General features: G+C 42.8%; 1 protein-coding gene across 1 annotated transcript in view; it reads left to right on the plus strand.

Moving 5' to 3' along the window:
• The window catches only part of WWC1 (WW and C2 domain containing 1), a 66,989-nt gene that overhangs the window by 24,681 nt on the left and 16,897 nt on the right, over nucleotides 1-25,411 (plus strand). Inside the window, exons 2-10 of the mRNA XM_059859769.1 lie at nucleotides 5,923-6,032; nucleotides 10,833-11,036; nucleotides 12,698-12,774; nucleotides 13,678-13,757; nucleotides 14,636-14,765; nucleotides 15,108-15,254; nucleotides 16,270-16,343; nucleotides 21,480-21,722; nucleotides 23,177-23,266. Coding sequence (XP_059715752.1) covers nucleotides 5,923-6,032; nucleotides 10,833-11,036; nucleotides 12,698-12,774; nucleotides 13,678-13,757; nucleotides 14,636-14,765; nucleotides 15,108-15,254; nucleotides 16,270-16,343; nucleotides 21,480-21,722; nucleotides 23,177-23,266 — 1,155 coding nt within the window. The remainder of the gene's footprint in view (nucleotides 1-5,922; nucleotides 6,033-10,832; nucleotides 11,037-12,697; nucleotides 12,775-13,677; nucleotides 13,758-14,635; nucleotides 14,766-15,107; nucleotides 15,255-16,269; nucleotides 16,344-21,479; nucleotides 21,723-23,176; nucleotides 23,267-25,411) is intronic.

Genomic DNA, 25,411 nt, shown 5'->3' on the forward strand with positions numbered 1-25,411 from the left:
TGCAAACACAGGGATTAAGTGGGTTTATGCATGCTGTGGAAGCCTGGCTCTGGCTGTTGGTTTATAAACCTTCCCTTCTCAGTGACCCAAGCTCAGTGTTTGCTAAGTGCACATCCACCTGTGTGCACTGCCATCCTCATGGATGTGAGCCTCACCAGGAGCTGCTCGTGGTTTGCTGCTGGAGGCCCCCAGTTGATACCAAAATGCAGTAATTACAAAAATAACATTTCCTGGTTTAGGCAGTTCAGAATTGATTTCTTTTACCACTGCAGTATTAACTCCAGATTTGTAAGTGGCACAGGTCACCCATCTCCAGCTCCTGCTAGGAATCTCTATACAGCCATGTTTAACAAACCTTCTGTCAATCAAAAACTGGTTATACAAGGATTATTTGCCTTCAGTTTCCCATGTAATGAGGTTTTTGATTGACAGCAGTGGAGTTCAAGAATATAGAAAGGCTTTCTGAATCTAAGATGAGCTGGTTTTCATTTAATACTGTTTGCACATGATAACATTGGCTTTCAGTTTTATCTGTGATAGAAACTGAAGGTGATCAAAAATCAGAACTATAGAAACTCGTCTCATTTTAAAGTAATGTGACTTAGAAAATAGAGGTAGGAAGCTAACTTTGTATTTTGTGCTGTGGGAGTGGGATTTGGACATCATTTGCTGTACAAATAGTTGAGCTACTGTGGGCAAACATTTTGCAAAGATGGAAGTGTCTCAGGATGTTCAGCGTGGCTGGTGGGAGCAGTGGCTTTACCCTCATCCTGCCTCTGCCTCAAGACTGTCAGATGCTCCTCAGATTAGGAATGCTGTTCTTAGGGTGATGCTGTTCTTTTACCCTGTTACCAGGATTAATTTCTCAACAGCCACCTTGACCTGCTGTGTGTGGTGGTTGCTGTGGGTACCTGTTTTCAAGGTGTCCTAATAAGGAATTGCACTTGTTCGAGTAAATTTGAATTTCTTGAATGAAATGAAATATAAAAATTGCATACTGGAAGATAAGTAAATATCATGTAGATGGATAAATGTAGGTTGGTATGTCTTTTTCAAAATACTAATTATTCCTTATAATGACTCCAATTTAAACATACCTCTGGGGGAATGGCAGTCACAGGTATGATGAATGTGAAATATGGGTGAGTTCCTATGAGGTGAATGTATGGGGTTACTTTTGGGTTAGTAGAAGGCCAGAGTTAGGCTATGATTTACAAATGTCTTCTCTAGCTCAGGCTACTTTCTCTTGCAGAGCTCCTGCCCCAAGTTCAGCCTCCAGCTTAGAAGCAGATGAAGCACTTGAGGAGCAGTTCAGAGCTAACTGATGCCTGTTGGGTGTCAGAGCAAAGGGAGCACAGCTGGGAGATGCAAACAAACTCTTGTCCCCAAGTGTCATCTCTTTTAACTAGCCCAGTTTGGGTTTCATAAAAAGTGCTATATGTACAGACCTTAATTTTCCCCCTTGGTTCCCTCTTTGTGTCTGGAGATCAGAAGTCATAGAGTCAGAATTCTCTGAACTTTTGGGTGCATTGCTTTCGTGTGAAAACTGAGTGAATGCATCTGAAGGTTTCCCTAAGGAAGGAGGGTAAGGAATGCACAAACCATTTTGCAGGTGTCCTTCCTTAGTTACAGGCAGGTGGTGAAAGGGGTACATTTTTGTGCATTGCTGCTTTGAGTCCAGCTACAGGGAGAACCTATTGTGTGGTAATGTGGTTTGCCTGAGCTGATGAGATTTTTTTCAAGGCAGCTAGGAAGCTTTGTGAATTGAAAAGGAGAGGTTTCAAAGGAATAGTCCTGCAGATGTGTCCTAGCTTTAACTTCCTGCATGCAGAGGAACAGTCCTGTTTTATGCAGCAGTAATGCACTAACTAAATCATGTCCTGCTGGCAGAAAGAAGCTTCTTCTTTTGCTCTTTAATCCATCATTGTGAGTATGCTGAGGGAAACACTGCATTTTTGGATCCCTTCTGGAAAACTGGTTTATTTTAGTCTTTATAACAACCCCTAAAATCATATCTTATAACAAGGAAATAATCTCTTTTTTCTTTTTATGCTGTATTCAGAGTCTTGCTACGCAACATATTACAAGTCTTTCATCTAATTGTACCATTGCTACTTTGATTTGTGACAGTTTTTCCCACAACAGCTAGGGAAAGGAGCTTAGAAAAGTAAGTAATATGAAGCTGCAGTTACTTGGGGAAATATCTATTTTGTCTGTAACAAGTGGAATTACACACTTAGTTATAAAACCAATAATTATTCTGTTTGCTAGTTGAATGACAGATTTCTCCTCTGTACAAATGGGATAGTTGGAAGCTCTGGGCAGCCAGGAAGGAGGGCATTAGTCTGTGCTTGGTGATGGGTGCTCCTTGTGAGATATGCTGAAAATATCAGTCTCAAAATGAAATAATTGTCTGTTTCTGAGCCCTAGTAACTGGCAAGTCTCCAGTTGGCTTGTGTCATTGCTATAGCAGTCTGATCCTGCCTTGCTTTTTTCTTCCTTTTTCCAAAACTCTAACTGAAAGAACTGGCTGGATGTAGTTCATGCATTGCATTTCATATGGAAAATAGGAATGAGCATCCTTCAGTTGCTTGGTCCTGGCTTCCTATTGAGTCTGACAGTTTCTGAGCACTTTTATAAGGAATTCAGCTGCTCCTAACAAAATAAGACTGGACAAAAGATGAACAGAAGCTTTTTAAGTTTGGTGTTACACTTTGGAGCACCAAGTTGGCACTACAGTGCCATTCCCTGATGAAAGTGTTCCAAAGACCTAGTGCTGATAGTGCAGCTCCACACTGTTTTTTTACCAAGACAGGGTTTAATATTAATATTAGATGTGATTCCTAAGCAGAATTCTTCAAGGAACTCCTCTCAGTATTAACACAAGTTAATTTACTGAGGCGTGTTTTATGTCTGCAGCACACCCTCACCTAATGTACTTTAAGTGTGGGTTTAATTACTGGTCTGTGTTGAGGGATTCTTGCTTGGATCCCTCACCAAAGCTGTTGAGCAGTGTAGCTGGGACATGGGAGATGCATGGCTCCTGGTTTAATCACTCTGCAGGGCTGGATGGAGCTGGTATGCAGTGCCAGGAACTGCAGACACAGGGTGGAATTGCAGCTCTTCTTACAAAGCTGTCTACAGAGGTGGCAGAGCAGCAATCATGCCACCAATTCACAGCAGTATTTAGAGTGTTACTAACCAAGGGATACACTGGAAATGACCCCTGGGACTTCCTGTGCCTTGCAGTCCCACCTCAATTCCTGGGGGTGGCTGTGGGTGCCACAATATAAACAAACATTAAACCATTAGAGAGCGTCCAGAGGATGGCCATGAGGATGGTGAAGGGTCTGGAGGGGGAGCTGCATGAGGAGTGGCTGAGGGCACTTGGTGGCTCAGCATGGAAAAGAGGAGACTCAGGGGAGACCTCACTGTGGTCTGCAGCTTCCTCGTGAGGGGAAGCAGAGGGGCAGGCACCATCTGTACCATGAGCATGACAGGACTTGAGGAAACAGCTGAGGCTGAGCCTGGAGGTTTAGGCTGGATAGAGGTGGAAGTTTTTTCAGCCAGAGGGTGGTGGAACACTGCCCAGGCCCCCCAGGGAATGGTCCCAGCCCCAAGGCTGCCAGAGCTCCAGCAGTGTTTGGACAATGCTCCCAGAGATGCCCAGGATGAGATTGTTGGGGTGTCTGTGCAGGGCCAGGGGATGGACTGGATGATCCCTGTGGGTCCCCTCCAGCTCAGCATATCCCATGGTTCTGTGATGCCAGCATGACTGTACCCCTCTCAGGGATGGGAGCAGCTCCATCTAGTTCAGCATTTAGCACTGTGCCCTCCCTTTCTCCTACCTGTGCATCCTCCACATGAACCACCACGGTTAAATAAGAGCAGATGCCATTTTCAGAGAGGGGGAAAGTGTTAACCCTGGTGTTTAGCTTAACATTGCCAACACGTTTGCTACAGCGCTTTCATCTCTGTTATCTCCAGAGAGTGGCTTCTATCTGACCTTGCTCTGCATTTTTACCCTTGTGCATCTTTGATTTGATCAACTCAGAGCAGCACATACTGGGTACTCAGGCTGAGGAAACAGCTTGATCCACAGGGAAGAGCTTGGGATAAGGGATAGCAATCACAAGCATTGAGATTCTATTTTATTTTCAGGTAATCTCTGTTTCCTATACAAACACACATTTGGTACACAGTCTAGATTAAGAACTGTTAAAATAAACCCTGCAGTGAAACTTTATTGAGAAAGTTTTCACAGTTCCATGTTGTGAAGCTCTGAGTTCTTTTGCACAGCAGAGCTTTAAATTAAATTGAAATTTTTCTGAGAGAATAGTGATTGAAACTCTGCTTTATATGGCAAAGACAATGCATTGAAAGGAAAATGCAACAGCAGGTAAATTAGAGGTGTTAGTGACTTACGTGACTTTTACAAAAATGTTCCCACCCCATTCTTACTACATAGCAGACTTACAGGTCATATTTAGGGGGAATTACATTAGTTGTTAAATGTTGAAGGCTTATATATAAGTTGAAGGCTATATCTTCTGGCTTTTTTCCTAAAATTCCTCTTAACAATGAGTGACTGTAAGATGTAAATATGGTAGTACCAGCTGGTTCTCAGTGCCTACAGATGACATCTGCTCAGAACTTAGTAAAACTGGTCTGTCAGCCCTCCTTAATTACCTCTGGATAGGGAAGACTTGCTGGAAAGCTGTCCAGTCTCTTGCAGTGGGTTGCAGAGCTGCTCTGTGTCCCCCTTTGTGCTGCTTGTGTGTGGCAGAGTTGGGTGCAGCTCTGTAGGTGCATGCTCACCCCTTTGCTCTCTGTGTGTGCCTGCCTGGGGGGACTGTGGTGGTGTACAGAGTGTCTTGTGCTCTCTGCCACAAGGGCTTCTTTGGGAGGGTATGCTCAGCCTCCATCCATCCATCCATCCATCCATCCATCCATCCATCCATCCATCCATCCATCCATCCATCCATCATCCATCCATCCATCCATCCATCCATCCATCCATCCACCCACCCACCCACCCACCATGCAGAGCACTGGGCTTGTGTGATCCATCTCTGGGCCTCTGGCACATTGTGCTTTTGGCAGCTGGGGATGTGAGGCACCTGCAGGATTAATTCCTCCTGGCTTGTGCCTCCCTGCAGTGCTGTTTGGTTTGCAGTTTTGTTGGTGCAAGCTGAACCTCATTAACTCCGAGTGAAAGGGAGGAAAGGGACGAGGTTTTGGTGATTAAAATCTGTGTGGCCACTCAAGGAGTGGGTACTCTGAGCTTTGTGTTTAGCCATACAGGCCTTCAGAGTGTTGCTGGCTGTGCTCTGTAATAGAAAAGCTCATCAGAGCAGTGCTGTGGAAATACTTCCTTGTTGGGATGGAGTGGGTTACACGTTTTCTGATACTGAGAAACTAATCTTGTCATTAATGAAACAGAGCATATTGCAATGCAAATGAGAGAAGTTGCATGACAAGTGGTCCCACAGTCCTCAGCACTTGCTATTGATTGTTCAGTCTTACTTATTCATGCTATGCAAATTGCATTTCTCATCTTGCTCCTTCTTGTCTACATATTTTTGGTACAGGACTTGCCTGCAAACAGTCTTGTTCTTTCACTGGAGAGGCAGGAATTGTTTCTGGCAAAGTTCTTAATGTTCCTTTGTTGAGCGAGTACTGGCTGAGCCGGGCAGGCCTCTGGAGCTCTGTCAGAATGAATTCATCTTTCTCTAACTTCAGATGAAGAAAGGGAAGAGTTGGTGGTGTATTATTTTACAGGAACAAAGGCTTTAAAATGGTTTTCAATTCTCTATGGTTTTGATACTGAAGCCCTTGTGGCATTTGTTTTCTGGTCAGTTGTTTGGAACAGGCGTGTGGGAGTGTTCTTTGATTTGTGCTAAATATTATTTTGCATTTCAGGTATACTAAACCACTGACCTTTGCTGACTGCATCAGTGATGAGTTGCCCTTAGGATGGGAAGAAGCTTATGACCCTCAGGTCGGAGTCTATTACATAGACCACAACACCAGTAAGTGACCTGCTACTGTGTTTTGCACAGTGATTTGGGCCTCTATTAAAGTATACTGAACACAAAACCACAGAGTTGCTAACAGCATGTTTTAGTGTCAATGAGATCTGCAGCTCATGAAATCAAATCCTGTGCTTCTCCATCATACAAAGTACTTCCCTCTCTGAGCAGGAATTTGACACCTTTTGGGTTGCAGTCTTCACATTGGCAGCCACATTCAAGCCAATACTATGGACCCACCTCTGTCAGATTTTGTTCTGCTGAGGAGTCCAGCTGGGTACCAGTGATTTGGAGTTTGTTCTTAGCTTGGAATTTGTCCCTGTGGCAAGACCATCAGAAACAGGGCAAAGGTCTTGTGTTGATTCCCCTGCCAGGGGTGAACTCAATGAGCATGAGCTCCCTTGGCTGCAGGAGCTCACACTGCCTTGGCTGGAGACAAAACCCTCAAGTGAGCTTGGGATGTCCTGTTCAGGATTCAGTCTTTATCCTGTGCCCTCAGACTAAGCCACTGCTTACACCCTTTGCTAGATTGCTTGATAGACCAAAAGAGTCAATTTTGTAAGCTGATTTGAATTATAAGAAAATACAGCATTTGTTATATCATTACAGACATCACTAGAATAACTGTAATGGGTTATGCTAGAACAAATCCCCTGGAAAAGTAATAAGCAAAATAAATCAGTGACTTTGATTCTCTTTACAGAACAGCTTCAGCTGCAGCCCAGAAATTCACAGCAGAACCATGTCCAAACCCTTCTAGGGGAGCTTGCAGCTCATAGTGAGAGAAACTTTTAGAAGACAAAAGTGCATTGAAGTGCTTTTAAGTTGTGGGGTTTTTTAAATCTACTTCTAGGACTTCAACTGAGAACTTTTTTTTTTTTTTTAATTACACGATTTTAAAAAAATATAAAGAATGTGGAAATCTGGTGCATTTTTTTCCTTGGTGTATTTTTTTCCCTCCTTGGATATCTTCATCTTCACACCCTTCCCTTTTTCAAAACTGCCACAACTTCACCTGGCCTGAGACTGCGCCCTCCAAACTTTAGCAACCTCACTTGGGTGTTAAAATGCAGAATGAAAAAAGCCTCTTCCTATAAGCTCTAACTGACCCCCACAATACAAAGATCATAAGTTTCCAGATGTAAAGGTGACACAAATATTTTGGTTTAGAACTTATGTAAATCCTGTGATTTTAGGAAAATGTATCTTTAAATGGCCTCATCCGAACTATTTTTCTGCGAGGTAGGGGATGTTAATTTTTCTTTTTATTGGAAAATTGGAAAGGGTAGGCAGGTCTACAGGATCACACAAAGGAAATCTGCAGGAAATCTGGACAAACTTTGCTTCAGAAGGTGCTAAGTACTAAGGCACAAATTTGGATCTCCTACAGGTCTATAAGACCAGGTCTGGTGTTCATTTCACAGCCTGGGAATATAGCCTTGACCTGAAGCTGTGGGACATGGAAGCCTGTTGGACCCCTGGAGTGTTTCAGTTAGCAGAAACTCCAGCATTGTTAAGTTTGAGGTTGGACTCAGTGATCCTAAAGGCCTTTTCCAGCCTGCATGGTTGAATGCAGCTGGGACAAAACAAACATGGTTTTATTTATACATTGGAGTTGGGACAAGGGGAATATGCAAAGGTCTGGGGCAGTTACCCCTGGTCTGTGCCACTCACAGGCACCACAGGATTCAGGAGCATTCAGGGAAGCCTTCCAGCTGTGCTGACACCTGCTTAGTGACAGTGCCTTTTAAAAACTTCCACTTCTGTGGGATGTCAGAGGCCTCAATATTTAAATGAGAATTCCAACTAAAAAGTTAAAAGAAGAGGAACAAACTCATGACATATTTCTTGTGCTAGCTCTAATCCAGATCACAACAGAGCAGACACATCCATTTACCTTAACCTAATCAAGCAGCTCAGCTTTGTGGTTCATGTTGAAGTATCCTCTGGAGAGTGTCCAAAACCTTCTTCCTCTCCAAGGTCTCTGGCAGATGCCCTGGCAGGAAGGAACTGCTGAGGGTGGGAAGGGAATGGAGCCATGTTGGGTCTTGCTCATACTGCACAAGTATTTGAGACTAATTATCAGAAACAAGCCCAAGAATAGACTTAAATGAAATCTAAAGGCAGGAGCCATTAAAGGCAAGATGGAGAACAATTGTAACCACCTCTCTGAGGGAAAATGAATCCAATTAAATCGAATTGAGTACCCAGAATATTCCTAATAAAGTATTAATGCATAGCCTTGAGTGTGCCTCTCTAGAAGAACTTTGGAGTGTGATTTGCACAAAGAAATGATGCTGATGCAAGCATTGTAAACCTACATTCCTCCAGCATGAAGCAAGCAGATTTATTTATCACAAGCTCAACATTAAATTAGGAATTCACAAGACAACAAATGATGTAACAGCCTGCATTTCTATAATTCTTTCATCTCACTTCTGAATGTATTATGCATTTCTCAGTAGCTGGGCTCAGTGAGAGCCCTTGGCCAACACTTTTGTTGATTGGTTTTACATGTTTGAAAACCTAAGCTCAGGGCTGCAATCAAGGGGTTACAGTTAGTGCTTTGATTACTGAAAAGGCTGAGGTGAATATTTAGAATAAATCCGGACACAAAGCATTTCAATACCTCAGTGTGTTGTCCATCCTCTCTGTGAGCTGTCTGCTGAGCATTCCCTGGGTCAGATAGTGGATGGGCTTGGAGCACTGGCAGTGCCTCACCACCTCACAGAGGTGTTCAGGATTGGAGGCTTTTGCAGTCTTCCTCCTCATTGCTTTTAATAGAGGAATTTTCCTGCAGCAGCTTCTAACCCCCTTCTTGGGATTCTAGGAAGAATGGGCTGCTAGTGTAAGGAAAAACTGGAAATAACCAGGCTTGAAGACTTTTATTGAGGTAGACTTATGAGCCAGTGTCCTGCATCAGACTTCAAGAGCCACAGGCACTTTGCCAACATACTTTTTATGCTGGAAATTAGAGAGCCCTAAGTCTCAGTTGCTGGTGACTGTCCAGGGAAGCTGCATGTCTGGGAATGTGGGGGCAGCTCCCTGGGTAACAGCAGACTTTCCCCCTCTGGTTCAAGCTGTGGAGAAAAGGGTTACTTCTTGTGGGTGTGGGTAATGGTTATCTGGAAAATGGGATTTGGGGGCAAGAATCGAGGCAAGAGCTTGGGGATGTCAGAGTCTTACATATTCTGTGCCCTCCTGATCTTTCTTTTGCTCCCTCTAAGACCACAGTGCTGTCCATGAGGGCCCCTACAGCTGGTACAAGCAGCTGCCTTTCTCTCATATTATTTTGGGGCAATTTTTCAGGTCCAGGCCTAGCTTTAATATTTTATCAGCTGAAATATTGCTTCTGCTTACAGGACCTGTAAAAAACCTGTTGAAGTGCTTCTCCAAACTATATTGGGGTTTTTTGATGCATTTTGTGGCTTCTCCAAGTTTTGCCATGTAATTTGAAGTGCCGTGTGTTCTTTTGGGTTTTGAGATATTGTTAGAAACAACTTACTGCTGGAGTAGCCAATTAATTTTCTCCTCAGCATGATCATGGACAGCTTGTGAGAAGGATTGAGTGTCCATCCCTTGGGTAAACCCTTTATTTCTAGTTCTGCTGCTAAGAATATTGTCTAAGTTCTCTTCCCCACATCCTGTGTACAGCAGTTTTAGTCTTATGCCTGACTCACTTAAGAGCTGCTCATACCTTCCACTCTGGCAGCTTTTACTAAATATTTAAAGGGGCTCCTAAGATATGCAGATTAGATTCCCACTGATAGTTTCAAGCAAGTCCTTTCTATTAATTATTCATTATGTGGTAACTAGGCATCCTTATTCAAGCATGTTAGTTTAGACAGTTCAGAGCACTTGGTCAACTAAATATTGGAACTTGCTCCAAACAAGAACATCTAATAGCCTTGAAATAGAAATGAAAAATGCTTTGGGCACTTCTTCACAGAACAGGGACAAACACTGACAATAAATTTACCTCGTTAGTGTTAGGGTAGCTGCATATCTGTGACCTTACCCCTTTTTCATGATTAGAAACCTGGAATGTATTGGTTGTGTTGGGGTAATGGAGATGGAAGTGCTGTAATTACTGCATTCCCTATGTTACCCTAAACTCCACCTCCTATATCTTTCAGTCATTTACTGCTGTGCCTGCTTCCCCTAAAGGAAATGTTTACTCCTCTCTGAGATTCTGTTCATATAATGTCATTTAAGATGCTTTCACAAATCTGTGATTTAATTAGACTTTATTTTTACTTGCCTCTGGAATCTGAGTGAGCAGGTTTTCTTTTCCCTCTGCAATAAAAGCACTTGGCAGCCAAAGAGGATGGGCAGACTTTGTAATTGCTTTCATGTCGTCAGGTGCAGTATAATGCAGTTATGAGGCAGTGATATTTTCTGAAAGTTTTATCAAATAGTAGAGGTATTTTGTTAGTAATGTTATAAAGCAGTTGCAATAAAGATAACAGTCAATGTCAGTATTTTAGAACTGTGTATGCAAATTCTTGGATGGGTGTTTGTAAATGCCAGAACCAGGGGAGCTTCAAGCAGCAGAGAAGTTGGAGAGTTATATGACAGTTTTGTTGTGAATTATTCTATTCTGCATGGCAGAACACATTGGAATTAAGTGTGGATCAACAGTCACCTCCTTAGAAAAAAGGAAAATGTCTTTATTCAACTTTTTTATCACAGGGATGGGGCAAGAGACTATTTTAAAATGTCATAAAGAGTGGAGCTTTTCCAAGAAGCAGAACAAACCTGCATTCTGTTGATCTTGCTTTCTACTGTTTTGTCTCCAAGAAACGACTCAGATAGAGGACCCTCGGGTGCAATGGAGGCGGGAGCAGGAGCACATGCTGAAGGATTACCTTGTCCTGGCCCAGGAGGCCATTGCTGCCCAGAAGGAGATCTACCAAGTGAAACAGCAGAGGCTTGAGCTGGCCCAGCAGGAGTATCGGCAGCTGCACGATGTTTGGGAGCACAAACTGGGCTCCCAGACCAGCTGTGAGTACCTAGTGAGCTCTGAACCAGCTCTTCCCTCAGCTGTACACCCTGTAGGACAGTAAAAGGCGTGAAGCTGGTCCTTGGATGGAGCACTGGTGTGCCATGGAACTCTTCATGTTTGATCAGTTTGTTTCAGCCGTGGTGTCTGCCCAGCACCTGTTTGGTAAAGGCTGATGTGAAACACTCCTGTGTGTGGCTCAGTCACTGCAGTCAATGTGCAGATTTTCTGCACGGGCTTCAACAAATGCTACAATTGTGGTGTTTGGCTCAGTGTGAAAAAGTTAACTTACATGGTATTTTCCTTGATTCCCCTGTTTAAAGTACAGAAACATGGCAAGAAGGTCCATCTTGGATAGTATTCCCAGGCCCTTTTGTAGTTTTATATCCCAGGTAGTTGAGTGATGGTCTAGGGGAGCTGAGGGTCTGTATTTTATGCCATGTTCCAAGTCACCACTGCTGGATTGCCTCTCTGTGTGTGCAGAACAGCAGTTTGTGCTCCATATTCTGTGTCACAACACATCAATACCAATGTCACTTCAAGATTTGGTGCAGAAATCTTCATAGAATGCTGTATTTATTTCCTCCTTACTGTACTAGTTAGGAGCTGGAAAATATCCAGAAGAGGATTTATTTCCTGCATGTATTCCAGAATTTTTGTTATAATCCTCAGTATTGCAGATTTTCTGTGTCCTTACCAGCCAAGAACCTCCCCCTGTTTTGCTCTTGTGAGTTATATGTGATGGTGGAGAATTCCACTGGCTAATCCTGTGCCTGGTGTTAACATTTTTTAAGTAGTTTTCTGCCAACTGAAGGATTCTTGTTTGACAAGGATGCTGTCCCTCATCTCTGAAGAACTGGGTTTGCTCTTTTCTTAGGAGTATTCTACCCAGAGCAATGCACTGAGAGCATGAGTTATATGGGCGAGATGGGATCTGTCTTGAAAAATACAACCAAACAGAAATAACTGGAAATGCTTTCCCATGTTTTATAGGGCATAAACTGATGGCTGCAAGGATCAGAATATCTCCCTTGCCTACAGCTACCTCTAACAACATTGCACATTGGGGAGCTTCTGTACCTTCTGAGGCAGAATGGTTTAACTGCTGCTGTGAAGAGAGTTCTGCTCTTAATGGGACATTGATTTAATCTGGTGTGACACATTGTATGGTTGGTCATGTCCTCAAGGCTGTGAGAAGGCTTGCATCACATTTTTCAGTTTCTTCTCATTCTTTGCTTTTCTTTGTTTCTAAACATTCAGTGGATTGTTTGCTCAATGAGGAAGTCTGAAAAAAAAGAAATTAAGTAAACCTTCCTGCAATGCCCGTCCCTTCAGTTCTGTTAAATGCCTTTGGAAATGCAGGAAGCCACACCACTGAATGGAGTGAATGTGTTTGGGAGTTTGAGTTAAGTGTGTTAACCTGGAACAAATCCAGACTTTGGAGATGCAGGACATGCTTTGGCCCCTTCAGTCTGCACTTTTTGTGGAGTACTTGACTGCACTGTTGCCTTGCCCTGTCTTTGAGCAGTGGAAATTGGGTAACAGACCCAATGTGTGGAGGTCTGGGTGTGCAGGAGTGATGGGGGATCTCAGTCTGTGGTGGGGCTGGTAAAAGTGTAGGGAGGAAGGCAGAGCTGCTGACCTGGCTCTGTATTTGTTCCAGTGCTTTCTGGCTCCTCGTCAAGTTCCAAGTATGACCCCGAGATCCTCAAAGCAGAGATTGCTACTACAAAATCCAGGGTGAGTAGTACAAATGCACCTTTGCTTGCCATGAGTAATGTTCAGGTATTTCCAGACCTCATGGCAAATACTGAAAGGTTCTGCCAAAGGAGTTGGGAGAGGTAGTGTTGCCATTTATGAGGTTGTTTCTCACAATTTTCTAATGTTGCAGTCTTAGGAATTTAAAACAGGTTTTTTTTATCCCCTTAGAGTAGCCTGGCTTGGCAGCTGGCAGTGCAGGATGGCTGTGGGATGTGGAGCTGCATGTTGACTCCTGCAGTGCTGGAGAGCTGGGGTCCTCCCCAGGGACTGGCAGCTGTTCTGTGCAGGGCTTAGTGCAGGCTGTCAGCAGGGGAGGGTGTGCTCTCATGCAGAGCTCAGTTTGGGAGGAAGAAAGGACTAAAGTAAAGTAGGTCAGTGTGGCCTCTGTGGAGGAATATAAAACAGCAAGCTGTAGGGTCAGAGCATTTACAATATGGATTATCATCCTACTGTGTTACTCGTGCAGTGGGGCCTTTTCTCTGGGGAGCTTGGAGGGTGGCTTCAGGTGCTGCAGGGTAACACCTGTCCTGATGCTGGGAATAATGACTGGGAAGGTTTTAAACATTTCTGAGCAAAGTTGACATGTGTTTCATTGCTCTCTTTTTTTTGAATTTTTCTCAATTTTTCCACTTACATGGCTGGAACTTCCCTTGAGCCCCTTGTTAAGAGGTGTGATAGCAGCTACTGGACAAAGCCCAGGCCAGTGATAAAGTCCTGATGAGGAGGCAGTCAGGACTGTTTCCTGCTCTTGAGATGAACTAATTGCCTGGAAAGTTCGTTTAGAGTACTGTCTATACTGAATAAGTTTTGAACTGAATAGGTAGCATTGTGCCTAAATACTCATATAAAATAGCATTCTAAAAATGTGACACCTTGCTGCAGGTTAATAAACTCAAGAGAGAAGTAGCTCACATGAAGCAAGAGCTCCAGTACAAAGAGCATGGATTTCAAACCCTGAAGAAGTAAGTATGTTTTCAAGATGTTTTTTTCAGAACATCTCTGCCTTGCAATGCATCCCCCACTACATTTATAAATAGCTGCCTAATAACAAGCTGAAATATGCTGCTGATGATATCTTTAGGCTGAAAGCAGTACACAGCCATGGGGGAGTTCTCTCAAATCAGTGCCTGTATGGGATTGACCACATTAGAACTGGCTTCATGGCAAAAAGGTTTTGAACCAGGATCTCATCAGTTAACTGATACTCTGTTTTACTCAGTACTGCTCAGTATGGATGACACTAAAGCCCATTAAGAGCCATTGATTTAGAGCACTGAGGTAAAAATGGAGGTGGAGTGCAAGGGGAGGAAAAGTTTCAGGTACTTGCCTTTGTGTGATTAAACATCTGGCATCTTTCAGATAAATATTTATTATAAGGGTCAACCCTGGTAGAATTCCTTCAAGGAAAGGGAAGGATGAAGTGGCTTCTAATTAAAGTGTGCAAGCAGATGCATCTGTGCATGTGAGTCTGTGCCTGGTTTTTGAAATCATGACTGAAAATAAGGTAATTCTCATAGATGGCTAAGCTGATCCTCTCTAGGTTAGGAACAAGGCAGCTAGTAGCAGGCTGCCCTAACACACTGTTTTGGGCATTTGTATGCACCTTTGTCCTAAGGAGTCAAAGAGATGATGATATTGCTGAAATCAGAGTTCTAGCTAAATGTACTGCTGAGTAACTTAGGCAGTGGGGAGTGGGATATTTTGTTCCTTCTGCTATCCTTGTTATAGTTTGGAGTGGTTTTTTGTTAAAAATCCCTGTCAGGACACATGCATCTTGGATAATTCAATTAATGGGATGTTATTAAGTGTTACCTTACTGTTTTTTTAAATTTCTATACAGAATTGACATGAAAATGTCTGACACTCAAGGTGGCTACAAACTTGATGAGGCACAAGCCATTTTAAGTGAAATGAAAGCTCTCAAGAAGGCCATCACATCAGGGGAGAAGGAAAAACAAGACCTCATTCAGGTATTGAAACAAGATGACTTTATAGTATTTTGTGTCACCATTGCTAGAAGATTGAATTTCTGAGAAGTAATTTAAGTATTTTGTATTTCAGATACGTAATTGAGGTTTTTATTAAACTAGTTTTGTGTTGTGGTTGGACCACAGCCTCTGTAGTTCTTCAGACAGTGGAAATGAGAAGTAAAAAATGCAGTCCAGCCGTGCCTGACCTCAAGTTTGCAGAGTCTGAGTGGGCACAGCAGTCATGGTCAGATCTGAGTCATGGGGTTAGGCTGAAGTTACTGTAGCTGCTGATGTGCTTTGGGCAGAAATGAGCTCACCTCATGATTTTTTTTGTGGTTTTAGAGCTTAGCCAGGTTAAAAGACAGCTTTGTGAATGACAGAGGATCCCAGTCAGACCTGTGGGCCAGCAGCATGTCTGTGGAAAGCTCCAGCCCTCTGCTACCCCGGCAGTACCTGGATGTCAGCTCCCAGACAGATGTTTCAGGAAATGTGAGTAATGTGTGAGAAGCCTTGTGCACATGGAGACATTCCTCTGAGCTGTGTGTAGAGCTACCTCACCATGAGTTTCCAAGCATGGACAAGTTTTTGTGAAATCATAGCTTCTCCTGGTTTAAACTGCAGTGTGACTTTGTGTGCAGTGTTAATGTATCACTGAGGGCAACCTGGTATTTCCCCACACTGTCTCTTTCAGAGCAACCCAGGTAGCAATAAAAGGGAAGGAAGTTTGATTCTGTCTGTAGGTATAGCTTCTTGTGATACAAACACTCCTTTAGCTCTTTATAGCAATGAGACAGGAAACATTGAGCAGCATTGGGCTAAGCTCCAATGAGGACTCTTCCCCTAAGAGTGTTTGGCTTTCTCTGGGTTACAAGTGACAACAACAGCTTATGTGCCACTATTTTGATGCCACCAAAGTTGTAGTGCTCATAAACCTTCAGTCCCACACATGCAAGGAGATCAGAAGTGTCAGGTTGGTCCAGCCTTGGTAAGGACTAGATCGGTGCTGGGGGTACATCTTATTTCTCACAGGACAGCACAGAGCCTCTCCTGTGAGCCTTTACTTAGAGGTTTGCAGCCACTTGCAGTCAGGGCCACACATGTTAGTAAAGATCTGCAGATTTGGGCATGGTGGGGTGTCCCTTGTCTTTAGGACTTCACAGCCAAAGCAAGATGTCATCCAAACCAAAATGCACTGCAGCACTAAAGGATGCAAAGAGCATTTAAGATGAAGGATTGCAAAGGTATTTGTGTGTTCATAGAAACAGAAGCCCAAGACAGATGTGGTGGATTTTCTCTTCTTTCTAGGCCAGAAAGGACCTTTGAATCTTGTTGGGGTTTAAGTATTTGAAGAAATAATGAAAAATGTATTTAAGTGCATCATGTTCCTGTGTTATGATTGGTTTAACTAGGAAATGACTAAGATCAAGTGTCACTTGTAAGACTGTCAAGGGAATATCAAAGGAGGAGTGGTTGCTAAGTTGCTGATGTGGTGTTTTTGTCTCAGTTTGTGGGCAGCAGCAGTAACCAGCTGGCCGAGAAGGTGCGACTGCGGCTGCAGTATGAAGAGGCAAAGAGAAGGTAATTCTTTGGCCCACTGCCCTCTTTGGTTGTCACACAGCTCATTCTGAGGAGAAGTTTCACTACAAGAGGTACCGCCAGACTGAAACCCAGCGTTGCTGCTGAGTAAATGTGGTCATTTTTGAGCCAGTGAGACAATAGGCTTTTTGGACCAGTGTTATCTTTCAAGAAATAAATAACCATCCTAGAAATTACTAAGGCATGACTAATGCATAAAGAATTCAGTCTGGCCACACCTATGGGGACATAAGTGGTTCTGCTACCTGTTGCCAGTGCTTCCCCATTCCTAATAAGGAGACTGTACTGCAAGGCATCTCCTTACCTTGTTTGAAATGAATGAATGCTTGCGTGCCTAAGTGTGATAAGGAGAAATGTATATTGTGTTAACACCTTGCATCAAAATATGGTCAATGCTGCAATTCCAGAGCTTATCTGTAAGAATGTAAGTTTTCACCTTTGCCCTCTGATCTCAAATGAATGAAGAATAGATTAAAAAATACTCTATCTACTTAACAGGCCAATTTAAGCAAAAGCTTTCCAGGATTTACTTTTTAATAGATAATAGCTAACACAACTGCATAGTTAAATGAAAAACCACCAAGAATTATTACTTAGACTTTGGCTGACCTAGTCTTTCTTCAGTGATGTAACTACTGCTGGTGGTGACTTTCTTCACTTTTAACTGCTCTAGAGGGACTTTGCAACTCCAGAATAACAAAGTTCAGATGCATGGTACAATCTGTGCTTGGGATATATGCAAAGAGAAGGCTTTTTCTCCAGCCTCTGGTTAGAAGTAAGAACCTTAAGGCTGAGGTTACTCATAATGCTCTCATTTTGGTGTACTGGAGTGGCCAGTAGGCCATGCTTCTTAGTGGCATAAAATTTGATCTGTGTCTGTGGCAGTTGTCAAAAACTGTGTGCCCAACTGCTTCTGACACAATCTTGGGTGGAGCAATTTTATCAGAACTGTTTATTTTGCCAGTCCAAGATTTGCCAAACCAGCTTGACATTCAAATGATTCAGTGACTTTTAAAAGCAACATTAAAAATACCATTCCAGATGCAGTGGTTAATTTGGCATGTTAAATTGCCTTTTACTTTTAAGCTTTGCTGAAGCCTTCAGTTTAATTCACACTGACTTTACACATTCAGATTGAAGAGGAATACTCTTCCTTTATCCTGTATCTTTTCCAAGGAGGGGCAAGTGAATAATGACAAGCCTGCTTTTTTAATATGCTCTTTATGAAGAGAGAGAACTTTATAAAGACAGCACTCTGGTTCATTTGAAGTGGTGATGAGGGGCATGCAACACACCTTGCAGTTAAAGAATACTTGCTGCTCATACCCCATGTTTGTCTTAGGTTATCTATAGTTTTTTCTCAAAGTTTAAAAAACATTTTCATGAGGAAAGATGACTCTAAATGGACATGAATAGTTGATGCTAAAATGGAAAGATCTCCAGCTATCAAAGTACCATGGTTTTGGCACAGTGTTTAGTAGGAGCTGCAGAAACAAATACCTCAACTGGTTTAAAGCTGGAACAATACTATGGATGTAGTGACTCACAAGGAACCTTCTGTTCCTGTGAAAATTCTTCCTTGTGATGTTTGAAGTGTTTCCTGTCCCCACAGCAGCATTAAAATGTTCCAAAAACACAATAGAAGACTGAGTACTTTGCCCACGCACGAACTGTGAAGGAGCCAAGTGATGGATGTACATGTGTTTTATTAGCTCTGCAGTATCTGGAAAGCTAAAACTTAAGGTTTGAAATCAAGTTGGTCCTCATATGAATTAGTTTAGCACTACTAGATCTGTAAGGGGCTGGTGCTTTAGGAAGCAGGCTCTGGCAGACACTGTTTGCACCATTGCTGTGGACCCGACTAAAGCTCAGCTGTGGGTGAAAATCTGACTGAACTTGACCACACCAGAACTGCCAGGACCCAGTTCCCTTCCCCACCACTAATTCCTTTCCTGTCACAGCTCAGGCAGATAACTGACCCCTAGAGCAGGTATTATAAATCCCAAAAAAAGACAGAGGGCAGCTACAGTGACAAATCTTTGATTTAATTCTTTTCAAAATTGAGAATGGCATAATGTCAAAAAGGTTGTCATTGCTACATCTCAGCAAGGAGATAGCTGCTGCAGCATAAATGTAATCAGAGATACAATTAAATTATGTTGTACAACTTCAGACACATAGCAGTACCTCAGTTGTGTAGCACTTGCACCCTGCACCGTTCTGATTTCTTCAGCAGTTAAACTTTCAGCTTGGGTTCTGTGTGACTGGTGGTAGCTCAGGGATTTTAGAAGTGTGGTTTTTTTTAATCTCCTAAAATGAAATACTTTAATGTCACATTAAGCAACATTACAACAATGGTGGGTATTTGACTGGTCAGTTTTTAAACCACACCTTCAACTTAGTTTGTGTTTTTTTTCCTCAAGAACAGAAGCTTATCTGGTACAGGATTGTTAATTACTGGTTGCAGATACACATCTTATGCTCCTGTGGAGATGCATGTGCTCTGAACAATCTCTGGAGACACTAAAAATGTTATGTGCTATGCCTGTGTTGTATAATAATAGAAAGTACTAACTTTCCCTAACTAACAAAAAAGAGACTTGTTATGACAATGAATAAATCATCTCACTGCCTTTTCTAGGTAGAAGGAGAACAATTAAATAAAACTTGAGCTTCCTGTTCTGTATATTCAGTCTGGTGGCCATTCAGAAAGGTGGTGGGACCTGAGGCCAGCATTGCAAGCCCAGCCTGGCTCAGCACTGATTCAGACAGACTCAGGCAGTGAATGCTGAAGGGCTGGAGTGTTCAGCCAAGTGCAGACCTTCTGCAACGTGTTTCTTTTGTGATGGTGCTGGTTTTTATTGGAAAAATAGAATAATAAACCTCATTTTAACTGAGAAGGAGGAAAATAATGATCATGTACCAAAGGTAGAACTGGAGGTTAGTTTAACAAAGCTTTTAGACTCGGAAATGCATAGAGAACAAATTCCAGTGGAAAAGCCATATGCATGCAAATGTATGCCAAAAGTGATCAGATTTATGCCAGCCAATCCTCTTAGACTCATATCCCTTCAAAATGCACTGAGGAATTCTTGGATTATGAATTAATGCCACTTAATTCTTCGTTGGAGCACAGTATTGCACTTAATCAGGCACTCAAAAACAAAACAGCTCTTAAGACGACCTAAAAATAGTTGAGCTGAATATCTATCAATTATGGAACTTTATTAGAGTAAGCAACCTGCTGTGGGAAATGGGTTTACAGAAAGTGATGCTTCTCTTCAGAAGGGTGATCTCATGTCTGTCTCCTGTGGTGGTGGAGGCAGGTCAGTGTCTGTGAGCCTAATCCTTCACAGGCTCTCTTGGGCTCAGGTTCCTCTTGGCCTCTGGAGCTTGGAAGACAAAGCTTTATTCTTCAAGGCCACTCAGGAGCCTTGTAGCTGCTGCTGCCCAGATCTGCATCTTGTTGCTTACTCAACGCACTTTGATTTTGGTGGTTGGCACTGAATTTGCTCTGTGCCTGCCTGTGTACTGATTTGCTGGAGGAAACACACACCATCCTCTGCACTTCTGCAGCATAAACCAAATTCTAGAGAGATGATTTCACATCAGTACCTGAACTATTTGCTGTGCCTGATTTAAGTCCAGTAAGTCTGTCACCAGATCACAAAGCCCTTTTCAAAGAGAGAAGCATATTGGACATTCATTTTACATGTCACTTCCATTTCTTATGTATTTGATAAACCCAAGTGAGAGATTGATCTGAGTTCATCACATGAAGGGGCACATATGCCTTGCCTCTCTGATGTTCCATCAGGTGAATTTTTTTTGCAAATATCTTACAAAGTACTTTTTTCTTCTTGTTTGCCTTCTGCGTTTTTCAATTTTTTTTTCATCCCAGCCCATTCTGTCCTTCCCATTCCCTGCTTCCCACTTGATTTTTTGAATTGTGTGAGTTCAGAAACACAGATACTTCATAATTCTAATTCAGATTTATCTGTTCTGTTGTTTCTCATCAAACTACCATATCAGCCTGTCAAGTCTTGAGGAGTTGCAGGTTAGTGAGTGCAAAGGAGGCAGCTTCCTTTGGGAAAATTGGCATTACTGCCCTTGGTTCTGTATCCTGGCCTGCTGCTGGTTTTCTGCTTCTCTCTGTGCTGCATTGCAAAGCTGATCATTTGTGGACCTAGCTGAGCAGGTCAGATATTTGGGAAATTGGGAACAGGCAGATACTTGGAGTGAGCAGCCTCCTTACCTGCTACAAGCTGTGCTCTCCTAGTCTGTCAATCAGATTTAGCTCTTGCTAAATTTTACATCTGTACTGCTGTTGCTTTTAGTCATTATCATCCTCCCTGAGCTGTGATGTGGTGCTGAAGGACTGGTGATACAGGCTTTCACCTGAAATCTGGAATGATACCTGTAATGAAAATAGGCTTTGATTCTGGTGCAGATAAGCAGCTCTGGATTTTGGTAGGATCACATTGCCTCTCCAGCTCCTCACATCCTCAGGTGCAGGTTGCACCAGAAGTAGCTCCTTAATGTGTGCAGAGTGCTTACTGTTGAATCAACAGGTGGATTCCTGCAGTAGCAGCATGGAGATATGATTCACTTCCTCATTGCAAAGACAAAAAAGAGTTTCTAAGCTTTTGACTAACCACTGATCTTTATCTGAATCGTGCATGGGGAGAACGCAGTTATTTCCATAAAAATGATTAAAGAGTAGGTATTTATCACATCATACCCTCCACACAAACTACTCTGAAGTCAGAGCTGTAATGCATATGAAACACCTATAGTATATCTGATCACCTTTTCTGACATTCAGAATTTTTGTTGTATTATACCCTGACTTGTGGACACTGCATATTAGCCAGAAACTTCATTTTCCATTGTGAACAAATGTGAGTTAAAATCCCATTCTTCCTGTCCACATCCCAGCACTTGGCACCATTCTGGTCAGGGGGACATGAGGGTCCTTGTCCTGGAGCTGAGAGCTCCAGGATGAGAGCCTTCCTCAGGGCTCTGGAAGATGTGGCTGGTCATGGTGCACCTCTGTGTGTCTGGAGCAGGAGGTCAAGCACTCCTCAGGGAATAACTGCATTTTTTTTTCCCCTGCAGAATAGCAAACCTGAAAATCCAGCTGGCTAAGCTTGACAGCGAGGCCTGGCCTGGCGTGCTGGACTCTGAGCGGGACCGTCTGATCCTGATTAATGAGAAGGAGGAGCTCTTGAAAGAAATGCGATTTATCAGCCCCAGAAAATGGACTCGAGGAGAGGTGGAGAGACTGGAGACAGAGAGGAGGCGCCTGGAGGAAGACCTTCAGGCTGCTAGAGACACTCAGAGCAAAGCTCTCACTGAGAGGTATGTTAGTGGGCACAGGGCAGGGCCTTTTTGGACAAGAGGTAACTGGGGGCAAGCACCAGCATCCCCTGGCTGAGTGCCCACAGCAGTGCCCTCACATTCCCAGGACACTCTGCTCAGAGAGCTTTTGAACTCATCTCCCAAACAACTCATCTGCAAGGCTTACTGTGCCACTGGGGAAAGGTTGCTGTTTCTACAGTGGATCCTTTATGGGAATGTAAAGAGTGCTCAAAATAGCCCAGTGTAGTGTTGGTGTAGTGTAACATTTCTGTATGCAGCCAGCACCTCGCAGCAGCTTCTACACTTGCTGTGCAGTCTGGGCCTTGGTAAATGTCAGCAGATGGAATTTTAAATTTCTTAAATTTGCTGTTTGTTCTGAGCATCCTTGTATGTGATTCCTGTAGGATCTGGTATTTGACAGGGCTGTGGGGCTTGCAGGGAATATCCTGTGAATCTAAACTAGCTGAAAAAAATGCCAACTTTCTTCCCTAATTTTACCTGTGTTGCAGGGGGAGATCTCTGGGGAATGTACAGTGGGGATGAATACTGCATGAGGCATTGCCTACAGGTGTTTTACAGTCTGGATGCATTAATGAGGGTGGCTCAGCAGTGGTTCTGGTAGCTGCAGTCTCTTGAACATATCTGGAATAGGCACACTGCATTCACTCCCTCTTTGGCTCCATATTTTCATTTCTTCTACATGGTCATTGTCCAGCTGACACTAATTTTCTGCATTGGCTTTTCACGTTTTTACCATGCTGGAAAAAAAGTCAATGTCTTGACCATGAGACTTTTGCCTGCCCAAAATATCTGTGGTTTGACAAATGGCTCTGGTGTTGCCCTAAGGTGAACCCCTTCATTTGGGATTTTTGGGAATTTGATCACATTCTAGAGTGCCAAAGACATAGCCCCTGTATGGGGAAGAATTTTGTGTCCAGAGGCCTGTTCAGTTAGGGTGTGAGCACCCATGTGCACATGTGTTTGTCTCAAACCAGTTCAGGTGGGAAATAAAGCTGAGATGCTGCTAAAGACAATAATGTAAAGCTGTAATGAGATGGTTAATAACTAAATCAAATCACCCTTAATCATCCATAGACTTTAGTGGAAGGAAATTAAGACATTTATACTTTTATTAGCACAGGAACTACAGGAATGCAATAGTGTATAGTGAGTAAAATCTGCCCAGCTCTTTTGAGGCCTCATCCTAGAAATACTAACTTCTATGGTACCAGCTGTAATTATTTTGTCTTGTTGTGAATGTTTTCAGGACTGAGTTCTGCATTTTAAAAGTTTCTAAAGTTGGTAAAAACTTACAGATCTTGACCACATTCCGTCCTGGGTATTCCTATCAACTTTTGTAGGATTTCACAGCCTAAAGGTAGATTTTTCCTTTACTCCTTATTTAAAATAGTAAATGCTGATTTAGCTCATCTCCTTCTTTGATCTTCTCTTAGATTGAAGTTGAACAGCAAAAGAAATCAGCTTGTCCGAGAGCTGGAGGAAACCACGCGGTTGGTGGCCATGCTGCACACCCAGCTCAAGAGGTAGGTGACCCTTCCCAGCAGCTGGGGTTGCTTTTGCTGCACATGGTGCCACTGCCTTTCTCTGCTAACAGTTCCAGCTCCCAGCTGAGGGCTGAAAGGCCTTTCAGTCCCAGGAGTGACCTCAGGCCTCTGTGTAGTCAGGGGAAGGAGAAGCCTTGGGATCATAGGTCAGTTTAGAGGGGGGTTTTCAACCTCCTGGTGGTGCCTCTGTCTCACAGCAGGAGTTTGCACAGTCCCTTCTCTTTCAGTAATATTCAGGTGACCAGAGAGAGCTGAGATTTATTCACTAAAGTTTGAATTACTGAAGTATTACATGAATAAAGTATGTTTAAGACAGCTTGACAGCAAGTGGAGTGAATCTCACTAATGCAACTACACATTAATGGATGCATGATTATATTTCTCTAATTCCAACTGTGCTATGGCTTGCACTGTGGACAATATATAGAGATATTCCCAAATCTGTTGTGGTTCATATGGTGCAAAGAATGGCTTCTAGTTCAGGCTTTACTTTTGGAAGAACACAGGATTGCTATTTCCGGATTAATGCATGACTGCAGGCACTAAGGCCAAATCATTTTGCTAAAAGTATATTTTTATCATTCTGATAGCAAGAAAGTTTGTGGGGTTTTTGTTTGGTTGAGGTTTTTTCCTACCAGTGTGTACTGAATTTACTTTGTTTGTAGCTTCTGCTCCACTTGGATTCTGTTTCATTTTGTGAAGATGACACCGAAAAGACTGGAAAGAAATCATAGTGCAAGACTGACATGTAAATAAGCCAGCATGGAGAATAGCTATCTGTGAGGCTTTTATGCAGTGGAAATGCATCATATTTTCATTTCACCTAGCTGATTAGGGATCTTATGAGGTGACCAAGAAGCATGTGAAACTAATTTCTTCCTAACCGTGTGCCCAGTGTTCTTGGCATGCTCCTTCATAAGAATAAGTGTTTGTTATTAACCCCATAATGCAAAATGTCTGGCATTCAAGGGCATGGACAAAAGGAAATTGAGCCCAGTTTTTTGACAGGGAAAAGACTAATTGAAAATCCCTCAATTTTCATAGTAAAGTACACTGAAAAGCTGTAAATTCATTAGGCTTCAACAGATGTGTATATACTGCCAATATGCAAAAACATCTATCAGAAGCTTTTTTGAGCAAATGTGCTACAGTGCACATCTGTCAGAAGACATTTTCTGCCAAAATTATACTAAATACAGCATACTTGCCTTTTTCTCATAAGGTCATGGACATAATTATACAAATGTAGCTTCCAGCTTTTACCCTATAAATAATAAATAAGGGATTATTAGGTTTATTAATATCTCACTGTTTTTCAGTGGGGCAACTTATACATATTCAGAATTTTTTCAATAGCTAATCCCTATCTGAAGTGAGGGTCAATAATGACCAAGGTCTTCAATATGCAGAGCAGGAGTCTTGATTTAAATGGAATTTCTAGAGATGGTACATGTTGTAGTCACCACTGGAATACTTGCTGGGTCTCTTGAGCAGAAAACTGTGCTGTGGTGTCTGGACTTTCTCATCTGAACAGACTTCTATTCAGCACCTGCTTAAAATTAATTTTGTTGTCAGTTATGTTCTGAACCTAGAACTCTAGGGATAAATAAGGCGTGTGAATTGATTTCACAGCCCAGCCCCAGCTTTTTCCCTTGCTCTCTTGGCCCTGGATTCCATGTAGCAGTCTTTCACATGGATAAATCCTGCCAGCTTTCTGGGAACTGCTGGCTGTTGTGATCTCTGAGGGCCAGTTCCAGGCAGCTGTGATATTGCCTTCTGGCTGCAGGTCCAAGATTGAGGGAAATGGAAGGAAATTTCCATATGGTCAGACAGTTCATTGCAATAACTTCATCTTCTTGCATGGGCCTTGCTGGTTTTTGCAGTCTGCTTTGGAGATTAACAGGAGCCATAGATACTTTCCAGCGAGGTGTGGGAGGAGGGGGATAGCACTAATTTTAATTGGTTTGAAACTGTTCATTAGAGTTGTTTCGACTAAACAAGGACTCTCAGGAGTCTGATATGGTGAGTAGAAAAGTGTGTATGATGGATACTGTTTCACTGAGCAGTGACCAACTGTTCCTGCTGTGCGGACTGTGGTTCTGGGTTGCTCTGGGGACTAATGCG

The sequence above is a fragment of the Haemorhous mexicanus genome, chromosome 15, assembly GCF_027477595.1.
Source record: "Haemorhous mexicanus isolate bHaeMex1 chromosome 15, bHaeMex1.pri, whole genome shotgun sequence".
NCBI lineage: Eukaryota > Metazoa > Chordata > Aves > Passeriformes > Fringillidae > Haemorhous > Haemorhous mexicanus.